Raw genomic sequence first — 11403 nt, 5'->3', positions numbered from 1 at the left:
CTTGCTCCTCTCACACTTTACTAGAAGATGCCAGGTGGCACTGAAGCACTCTACCTGGAAATACCCTTAGCAGGATCCTTGAGTTCATTACTTTCACAGCAAAAGTGTTCCCAAATTTACCATTACCACATAACTAGGGACCCTTTCTCCAAATTCCACTAACATTTTCTTCTTTTTCCTATTAACTCCACTAATAACCTCCCAAGGAGCCCTGGTCATGCAGTGGTAAGTGCTTAGCTGCTAACCCAAAGGTTGTTGGTTCCAACCCACCCAGAAGCTCTGCATGAGAAAGATCTGGCAATCTGCTATCATAAAGATTACAAAAAAACAAAACCGAACCCATTGCTGTCGAGTCAATTCTGACTCATAGCGATCATATACTACAGGGTAGAACTGCCCCATAGAGTTTCCAAGTAGCACCTGGTGGATTTGAACTGCCCAGCCTTTTGGTTAGCAGCCATAGCTCTTAACCACTATGCCACCAGAGTTTCCTCATAAAGATTACAGATTAGAAAACCCAATGCGGCAGTTCTACTCTGTCACATAGGGTCGCTATGAGTAGAAAATTGGATGGCACCTAACAACGTTAACCTCCCAGAGGCCCCTAAGGCTTCTCGTTAATACTCCACCTGAGCCCTGCAGCTTTCACTAACACTCTTCTCTAGGCCTTTCTGCTTCTGCCTACCACCCAGTTCCAAAGCCAAATACCATATATTTTAGGTTTTGTTATGTCAATTTCTCACTTCCAGGTTCCAAAACTTATCAGTTTTCTATTGCTGCATAACAAATAAACACAAAACTGAATAGGCTAAAACAACAACGATCATTTATTTATTTAGCTCACAAATCTGTAATTTTGGCAGGGCACAAGAGAGGCAGCTTGTCTATGCTCCATACAGTGTCAGCTGGGAAGACGTGACTGGAAGATCCACTTCTGAGATGACTCACTCATGTGGCTGGCAGGTTGGTCATGACTATTGCCTGGAATTTTGGCCAGAGCTGTAGGCTGGGGCCTAAGTTCCTTTCCATGTGGGCCTCTGCACGAGCTGCTTTGCTTTCCACATGTCATCGTGGCTGGTTTCCAGGAGCGAGCATCTCATGGGAACTAGGGGGAAGTTGCATCACCTTTTATGATCTAGTCTTGGAAATCACATAACATCACATCCACCGTAGTCGTAAGCCTTCCCAGATTCAAGGGGAGAGAATATAAACCCCACCTTTTGTCAAGACTACATTGTATGAAGAACATGTGGGACAGGAGATGCTGGTGCAGCAATCTTGGAAAATACAATCTACCATAAGTTAGATCAAACATGAGGATGACTCTCAGACTTTTACAATTTAGGGCATCACATTAACCTAACTCAACAGTCTGACTGCTTTATCTCAGTCTAGAGCAGTAGTTCTCAAAGCTGGACCACAGGCCAGTCTGGATTCATGACAAAAGTTCCATCATACATGGCAAAATAAGAAAAATAAATACATAGGTGTGTAGTAAAGCTCAATTTATTAAACTTAAAGGGTTCAGCCTTACATTGAGATTATACCCTCTCTTCTTTTCTGATGTTAAAATGCCTTTTATTAAATGATAGTGATAAAAAAAATGATAGTGATAGTAGATAGTAATTGTTTTCTTAAGGGTATCGTATCAATCCCCTTTACCCCCTTTTCCACTTTTTTTTTTTGTTCATTGAAATACGAAAGTCTAAAGAGCAACTGCCTAGAAGTTATCATAACATTGAATTTAGCCTTTGCTTGACAACTTCTCAAATACTGTGGAGGCTTTCTTGATTTACTAGCATGCACTCTGAAATCACTATGTGGGTGTTCAGAAAAAGTCATGCAGCTACCTGTGTTACAGCTCATACTCAAACCATAAGGACATTTTATCTCTCCTGTGACTACAATTCAATGAAACAACAGGCAACAAGAAGTACTATATCTCTCAAAACAGACCAAAGTTATAGATCTACAGGTATAAAGAAATACTCAGATCCTTACATCAAAGGAATCTTTGAAGTGAGATCTAGAAATCCCTTGGTAATCACCAGGTTCACATGTCTGAAAAGTAATGTGGTATTACTGATGAAAGCTCAAGAAATAGAAGGTTAGAGGAAAAACTACACATAGAGTCACAACACTGGATATGTGTGCGGCTTATTTACTGGAGGGGCTGGAGTTGAAATGGGACATTGGCACAAGCAAGATATGGAGATAAGGATTTGGGAGTCACTTTTATAAAGGTCAACAAGCTCTATGAATGAGTGAAAAAAGTGAAGAGGCAATAAATACTACGAGTAAAGTACTGCCAAAAGAGAATTCATTCAATTATTATTTACTGAGAACTTACTATCTTACAGGCTCTTTAGTTATGAGGAAGAACAAGGTAAGGTCCTTACCCTCAAAAAGCTCACAGTTCACATGGGGAGAAAACATGTGAACAATTAAATAGAATATATATGAGGCTATTATTACTATGGGCACCCCAAAGAAGGGGGGATGAGTTTTGCCTGACACTGAGGGTAGGGAAGGTCATGGGGTGGAAAATTATAGATTACTTCATCAAGGGTCAGGATTGAACTTTGAGATGTTTCCATAGTTTGGGGATAAGATGAAGAAGGGGAGCTGGGGAAGGAGTTAGAAAGCAGTTTGTAAGATAGTAGAGGAACCATACAAGGTGTTTCAAGAAGTTAGCATTAAGGAATGTATCGAAAGCTACAGAACAGTTTGAGGATACAGACTGAGAGATAAATAAAGAGGGAGAGAAAGGTTTATTTTACACTAGAAGGTCTCCAGAAATTCCTTGCTCCTATCTAGGAATCTTTGAAGTGAGATCCAAGAATCCTTCACAAATCACTAGGATCACATGAATGGAAAGTAATGTCGTATACAAGATCAATACTTAAAAAATATAGAGTCAGAGTAGAAACAACAAAAATGGCATCTGACCTTTTCTCAAATTATTGTGCTTAATGGTACTGGGCTTCTAACAATATACTGTTTTAAGAGATTGGAGCAAACCCAGATCCCTTCTTTGTAACCAGCTGCCACTGAATCAATTCAGACTATGGCAACCCATGTGTGTCAAAGTTGAACTGTGCTCCATAGGGTTTTCAATGGCTGATTTTTCAAAAGAAGATTGCCAGGTCTTTCTTCTGAGGTGCCTCTGGGTAGACTCAAACCTCCAAGTTTTTGGTTATCAGCCAAGCATATTAACCAGTTCCTCTACCCAAAGACTCCTCCTTCTTTGCACTACTCCATAAACAACCACTGGGTCTACCAGAGAAAGTAGTAAGTTATTGCTCTGTTCTTTTGCTTAAGGCAATTGAAACTGAGTTGCTCATATATAAAAAGATCTCAAAATTTAAAAATTAGGGAGACAAATTATAAAACAGTTATCTCAAAACCGTGTTTAAGAAAAAGTTAATTGACAAGGTATTACTGACTTGCTCATTTCTTTTCCTTCCCCTCTTAATGAAAAACTAGCTTTCAGGGAGGGGTAAAGAAGAAGAGTAAGTAATAAGAATAGGGAAAAAAAGCTTCCTAAAAAAAAATTTTTTTTTTTTCTATAAAATGTTCCCAGAAAGAGTAGTAGAAGATTCAGGACTTTATTAGATAATCTAGGAGGGTGTTGGGTGAGATGATTTCTAAATCACTAATATGAAAACAACTCTAATATTTAAAAGATAAAAATTACAAAAACAGAACAGGGAAGAAAATGGGATGGAGTTTAGTTATATCTAAATTCCCAAAACCAGAGAATAGGGGAAATCTCACAAATATAAAACTAAACAGGATTGTGTTCATTAATTAAGAGAAAATAAGGGGGTTTACTTAGAAACTATATTCCACCTTACAGATGAATTTTAATTTGTACATAAAAAGTAATAATTGTATAATCAGAGGACCGTGATCCAAATGATCCTTAATATTTCTTTGCTCCAGAATGTCATTCCATAAGCTTTCCTTTGGAGAGAAGGAGAACAAATTTTTCCTCTAGAAATAGTCAAATGTGTCTTTTTTTAATGGAATTCCTCACTTGAATGGACATTTCCTGACTCAATTACACAGAAAATTATTAGATTCCTTAAATAGTTTTAAAAGTCTCCATCTGATCTTTGTGTGTGTCACACCCAAGTGCTCTCCAGAAGGAGCACCTGGAACTCACATGGATTGTCAGTTGGGGTACAGAGGCTAGGCCAGAGAGTCTTGACATAAGCATGGTAAACAGAGTGCAACAAAACAAGAGAGATTTAATTTCATACTGAAATATTCTTATAAAATCCCACATCTATTTTCTTTACTTCACAAATAAGTCTTCTTTACAGACACTAGAAGAAAATGTGGCCTTTTACAACATCTATATTCAGTAGGAGGTATGAACTTGTCTTCTTTTCTGACCATGCCTTAGGTTACCACAGATTTGGCACTCTTCACTTGACCTGAAAAGAAACAGATTTTTTAATCACAGTTAACTAGCTTGCCATATGAAACAAAATGCAGCCAGTTCTTAAAACAGTGGGCTGTTTTAAATCAGTAAATCAGTATGCCCTAATCTGCATTAGCCATGGATTGAACCCTGGAGTTGCTGGTATATCAAATCAAGAATACACCCCTCCTTTTTTAAATATCTGAAGTTGTACAATCACATTTCCTACATAATCAGTATTATGGTTGCTAGTTCTGCCACTGACTAGAGTAACTTTGTCTTCACTTCCATCATTACGAAGTGAGGTGTTAGTTCAGAGGTTCCATCCAGATCTAACATTCTGTGATACAGGTATAAGATGCTGGAGTGGTTGGAGGGGACGTGATATAGAGGACATGGAGGAAAGAGGCAATTCTTCCTCACAGGTGAGAAGTGAGAGAGGGAGGGTTGTTGAGTCAGGGTAATGGTAGTGATGGAGCAGGGGGATAAGAGGGAAATCAAGGAACTGATAACCAATAATTCAAGTCTTAATTATCTCACTACAGATAGACCAAACTAGAGTGGTCTCTCTTTCTCTAAACTTCTCTCCCTCCAATAGTTTTTACAAGGAAAGCCAGATTATTCTCCCCTACTTAATCCCTCTTCTCTCCTACCCAAAGCCTTTAACGGCATTCCACTGACCAGAAAATAAAGTCCAAACTTCTAATCTTACAATTCAATACTTTTCATAAATGATCTCAAATTAAATTTCCAACCTTATTTTCTACTGTTCCTTAACACAGAATCACCTATAATCAGCCAGGTGGGTATTGTTCACTTCCTCATATTTCCACATTTGACCCTTTTATTATCATATTGTGCTTCCATTCTGAAATTTCCTTCCCACTCCAGCAGGGCTACTATCTGTCTAAGCAATTCCTCTTTCTCCATGAAACTTCCTCTTTTTACTTAGCGTTCTCTGAATATATACACTGCATAGTTTATCTTTTCAGGATTGCATGTTTTACTCACAAACTAGGTGGCAGGCTCCTTAAAGACAAGAACAGTATAAAGCTTCTGTCTCCTCCAGGATACTAGAGGGAGTATGAATATAAATATTCTCAATAAATATAGATAACAAGAGATCTTCTGTCACACTACCTAGACCAGGTTGAGTGTCTGAATCTTTCAAAACCACAGCCCCCTTTCACAAACATAAAAATCTTAGGTATCTGCATGTCCACATGCAAAAGAATGAAGTTGGACCCCTACCTCACACCATATACAAAAATTAACTCAAAATGGATCACAAAACTAAATGTAAGAACTCAAATTATAAAACTCTTAGAAGAAAACAGAAGAGTAAATCTTCATGATTTTGAATTAGGTAACAGTTTCTTAGATATGACACCAAAAGCACAGAAATAAAAGAAAAAAATTAATTGGACTCATCAAAATTAAAAATTTTGTGTTTCAAAGGACATAAGCAAGGAAAAGACAATCCACAGAATAGCAGAAAATATTTGAAAATCACGTATCTAATAAGGAACTTGTATCCTTTTTTTTATTTAATAAGGAACTTGTATCCAGGATACATAAAGAACTCCTACAACTCAAAAATAAAAGGACAACCCAATTTTAAAACGGAAAACAGATTTGAATGACATTTCTCCAAATAAGATAAACAAACTGCCAGTAAGCACATGAAAAGAAGTTTAATATTAGTAGTCATTAGAGAAATGTAAATCAGAACTATGATATAATACCATTTCACTTCTACTCAGATGGCTAAAAATATACATATAGATAACACATTGGCAAGGATGTGGAGAAATTAGAAGCCTCATACACTGCTGGTGGGAATGTAAGATCGTACAGCCATTTTGGAAACAGTATGTCAGTTCCTCAAAAATTTAAACACAGAGTTAACATGTAACTAATTTCTCTAGATATATATCCAAGAGAAATTAAAAACATATGGCCACACAAAAATTTTTATACAAATGTTCGTAACAACATTATTTAAAATAGCCAGAAAAATGGAAAAAACCTAAGCACCCATCAAGCGATGAACGTTTAAGTAAAATTTATATCTATACAATGGAATATTATTTGACCATAAAAGGAATGAAGTATTGACACATGCTGCAACATGGATCAACCTTGAAAACATTATGTTAGGTGGAAAAACCAGACAAAAAAAAGTCACATATTATATGATTCTATTTGTATGAAATGTCCATAATAGCAAATCCATAGAAGCAGAAAGTAGATCAATGGTTGCAAGGGGCTGAGGAGAGGGAGGAATGGGAAATGACTGCTACCAGGCATGGGGTTTCTTTTTTAGGGTAACTCATAACACCCGTTGCTGTTGAGTGAATTCCTACATGTAATGACCCAACAGGACAGAGTAGAACTGCCCCATAGGGTTTCCAAGGAGTGGCTAGTAGATTCGAACTGCTGACCTTTTGGTTAGCAGCCATAGCTGTTAACTACATGTACCACCACTAGGGCTACTTTTCAGGGTCCAAAAAAACCCGGAAGGAGATAAAAATATTTAAGACTGGATAGTGGTGATGGTCGCTTTTAGTAGCCACTGAAATATATACTTTTAAAGGGTAAATTTTATGGTTAGAGGATTATATCTCAGAAAAGCTGTTATAAAAAAAATCTCAGGTATTCCTGCCACCAAGATTCTGATACATGCACCTTCCCCATTCAAAGGATAGTATTCCCACTGTAGGTTTTTCCCCCCCAAATAAAGAATCATAATACTGAAGATACTCTGCCCTATCTCCCAGGAGGAAATGCCCCCCTAGTTGAGAATTATTGGTTCACCAATCAAAATCACAGTAAACTATATAAAATAAATGACTGATGATTGTTCTAATATTAAAGTTAGTATTAGACATTTCCTACAGAAAAAGTTCAGTTCTTATTAGTTAACATTATTAATATTGAAAGTAATACTGAAATTAGGGAGCTCTACCATGGATTAGAAACCCTGGTGGCGTAGTGATTAAGTGCTACAGCTGCTAACGAAGAGGTCAGCAGTTCAAATCCGCCAGGCACTCCTTAGAAACTCTATGGTGCAGTTCTGCTCTGTCCTATAGGGTCGCTATGAGTCAGAATCGACTTGACGGCAGTGGGGTATATATATCATGGATTAGTGCTTGAACATGGTTAATGAGTACTTAATAGAAATTATTAAAATCAGGCTATCTCAGAAATTGTAGCATTAAACCTAGTTTTCATCTTTCCTGACATTCAAACCATTTTTTATGCAAAACTTACGTGGTGCAGATATTTTTGTGAAAATAGGAGCCACGATATCTTCTAATTGTTGTTTCTGTTCAAAAACCTCATTAATGGAACCTTCCAAATGGGTTTCCAGCCACTCATTTTTTGCACGGCATGCGCTGAGGATGGTATTCTAGGGACAGAAGAAAATTTACTTTCCACTTACTTATTGAAAAATAAACTCTTTAGAATCTCCAAACCAGCACTGTCCAACAGAAATGTCTGTGATGATAGAAATGTTATACCTGCACTGTTCAATATAGTAGCCATTAGCCACATATGACTAATGAATATTTGAAATGTGGCTAATGTGACTAAGGAACTGAATTTTCATTTGTATTTAATTGCAATTAATTCAAATTTAAATAGCCACATGTGACTGGTGACTACTCTGTTAGATAGTGCAGCTCTAACATTAGTGGAGTGTGAGTATAACAAACTTCTCACAACCTACAGTCATGAAGCCTTTTGCCAGTATATGCTATTTCCCTAATTCTTTATTTTCACTAAGCCCTATAATAAAGACAAGTGCTTGCAAAGGTTGGAAAAGGAGAGGTGGATGGTATGAGCTGCCTGCAAGTCAACAATGTTGATTCTGAATATCTGGTTCCCTCTCAGATGGTTCACAGGAGGAGGAAGAAGTGTGAGAAATGTAGTAAGAGTTTTGCCTCATTAAAAACCTCTCAAATTGTATTATAAAACCATCTCATTGCATATGTGCAGTAAATTGCTATTGCCTGATTTAAGATACCAGGACAAATTTGGAAAACATAAAACTTCATTTCCTCCTGCCTCCCTAGTCCAGGTTGGTCCTCTATTTTCTAATGTAGACTTTCCAATTCTCCTCCCAATGCCTCCTCTTTGCCTCCTCATCGTCACCACGGAGAAAGAGACTGAGAGATTGAAAGCTGAGAGACTGTAAGTGAAACAGAGAGAGAGAAAAATAAAAAGCAAAAGAGGAAAGAAGAGTTACACGACTGTCTTTGGGAGTATTATTTCCAACTACTTTGAAAAAAAAAATTTTTTTTTTTTTTGAAACTCAGAAAAATTGAAATAAGAGCGGTTAAACAATATGCTCAAGGTACTACTTCTGATCAAAGGAGAGCTAGGACTAAAATCTCAATTTCTGCCTCCCAAATAAATGTTCTTTCCATTGTAACAATCTGACTTCTAAGCTAGATGACCTTCTTCCTTTATGATCATTAGTATAATATCCAAGGGTTTCTCCATTCGTGGGGATTTCTAAAGGTCCACACTAATATCACTAAATACAGCATTCCTAGTTTTAGAAGATGAATTCAACAGACTTTCCACAGTGAAAAAGCATTAATCTACACTCAGTAAAGGGAGGAAGATGAAAGAATGAGGAACACATATAGAATTGAACTTTTTCTGCAGGTATTCCTGGGTTTACCTGGGTTTGGTTGTTTAGCTGGTAGGTAGTTGGTTTTACCAGGAATTGTTAAGATTCTTTAAGGTAGGGAGACCCAAGGGCAGTTGAAAAATAATTATTGGCAGAACAGAAAAGCTGTGAAGACCTCTGGTACAGCTTAGCTTTTCCCTTACCATCTAATATGCAAAGCACATAAATGAACTTTTCATTACAGAAAGAGGCAAACACATAAACAGAGTTCAAAGAAAGCATTTGTTGAATAGAACAATTGCAGTAAAATAAAAGCAATCCCAGAAATAGGAATACTTTATAAAACTATAATCACAGTACAGGGCTTTACCACACCTCTTTCAGAATTTGATAAAGTAAGCCAAAAAATTATTAAGAATATAGAGGATTTGAATATGCAGTCAACAAATTCAAGTTTATAGAACTTTGTACTTTATAAACAGAGTATGGACAGTTTTCATTTTTTTCATAAACCATTTGTCAAAAAATGATAATTTTTTGGTCACAATCAAAATTTGAGATTTATAGGCCATATTATCTGACAAAAATTTAATGAAATTAGAAATTACTGGCAACAAAATGACCATCTGGAATTAAAAAGCACACATCTACAGAACTAAAGATCAAAAAGTAAAGTAAAATTATAAATTATCTACAAATTAATGACAAAGTTTATTTCATGTAAAAAGCTACAGGATACAGTTAAAGCTTTACTCAGATGAAAATTTGTATCTTAAAGTGGCTTTGTTAAAGTATAGAAAATAAACTTTAGCATAAATAAATAAAACCAATTTAGGAAACTAAAAAACGGACAACAAAATAGGCCAAAAAAGAAGTTAAGAGGTAAATAATAATAAGCTGAAATGAATTAAATAGAATAAAGTAATAAAACATTAGGAATGAGAAATAAACCAAACGCTGGTTTTGGAAAAGACAAAGCATAACAGACAGACTCTGGGCAAGCCTAAAAGAAACAAACAAAAGAAGCATTAAGTAAGAGAAAGAAGAGAAATACACATATAAGAGAGAGATCAAAAGAATTATAATACAATGTGTAACTTTATGGCAAGAAATTAAAAATTATAAAGGAAATTGGTAATTTATTATAAAAATTATAGCAAAATATAAATTACCAACATTAACCCAAGAAGAGATAGAAACATGAATAGACCCGTAAATGTGGAAGAAATTGAAAAGTCTGTTAAAGAACCAATACTTCAAAAAGGCCAAGGCAGTTTTACATGAAATTCCTATCTTTCAGAGAACAAGTTTTGTCATTGTTAGCTGCTGCCAAGTAGATTCCAACTCATGGCGACCTTATTTGTGCAGAGTACAACTGCTCCATAGGGTTTTTGAGGCTGTGACCTTCCTAAAGCAGATCTCCAGGCTTGTCTTCCAAGGTGCCTCTGGGTGAGTTCGAACCACCAACCTTTTGGCTAGTAGTAGAGCATTTAACCATTTGTACCACCCAACAAACTCCGATAGTACTAGCACAGAAGAAAAGGAAAAGTAGACTTATTACACTTAAAAGGAAAATTATACATTAAATACTAGGAATCCAAATGGTATATCAAAAGAATAATACATCTTGATGGGATAGAGTTCATTTCAGGAATGCAGGGATAGTGCAACATTAGAAAATCTAGCTATAGAATTATTCTAATAAGATAAAGGAAAAACCCATATGACAACAATAATAGGTGCCTTAAAAGCTTCAATAACATTCAGCAGTTATTCCATAGTATAGACTCTTGAGTCAAACTGAGTTCAAATCCTGATTCTTCCACTTGAGAACTGTGTGACTTTGGGAAAATTCTTTAATCTCTGTGAGCCTCATTTTCCTTATCGGAGAGAATAACATCTACTTCATAGCGTTATTATGAGGAATAAATGAATTAATTTATGTAAAGTATTTGCAAATAGTACCTGGAATGTCTTAAGTACTCAAAAAAAAGTTTATGGGGTATTATGGATTGAACTGTGTCCCCAAAATACATGCATTGTAAATCCAAACCTTTATTATGCCTGTGGTTACAATTCCATTTGGGGATGGGTTGTCTTTGTTATGTTAATGAGACAGGATTAGTATACAGTGTGTCTTAAATCAATCTTCTCTGAGATATAAAAGAGATTAAACAAGCAAGTGTGAGAAGCAGAGATGGGGGAAGAGAGATGCCAAGCCACGTGAAGATCGTCTAGGAGCAAAAGCTCAAAGAGATGTGGATCTTTCTCCAGAGCTGGCAGAGAGAGAAAGCCTTCTCATAGAGCCGGCACCCTGAATTCGGACTTCCAG

General features: G+C 36.3%; 1 protein-coding gene across 2 annotated transcripts in view; it reads right to left on the bottom strand.

Moving 5' to 3' along the window:
* Window positions 1-816: 816 nt before the first annotated feature.
* Window positions 817-11403, bottom strand: part of ANKRD45 (ankyrin repeat domain 45) — a 35584-nt gene continuing 24997 nt past the window's right edge. The window contains exons 4-5 of one of the 2 annotated variants that reach the window (XM_023549279.2): window positions 7703-7841; window positions 817-4442 (exon numbers count right to left, since the gene is read on the bottom strand). In XM_023549279.2, the coding sequence (XP_023405047.1) occupies window positions 4408-4442; window positions 7703-7841 (174 nt within the window). In that variant the 3' untranslated portion in view covers window positions 817-4407. Of the gene's footprint in view, window positions 4443-7574; window positions 7842-11403 lie in introns of those variants that run through there. The other variant, XM_023549278.2, reaches the window with a different exon arrangement.

Source organism: Loxodonta africana, chromosome 25 (assembly GCF_030014295.1).
Source record: "Loxodonta africana isolate mLoxAfr1 chromosome 25, mLoxAfr1.hap2, whole genome shotgun sequence".
Lineage (NCBI taxonomy): Eukaryota > Metazoa > Chordata > Mammalia > Proboscidea > Elephantidae > Loxodonta > Loxodonta africana.
Note: the sequence above shows the minus strand (reverse complement) of the source record. Positions and strands in the feature narration are given on the sequence as shown.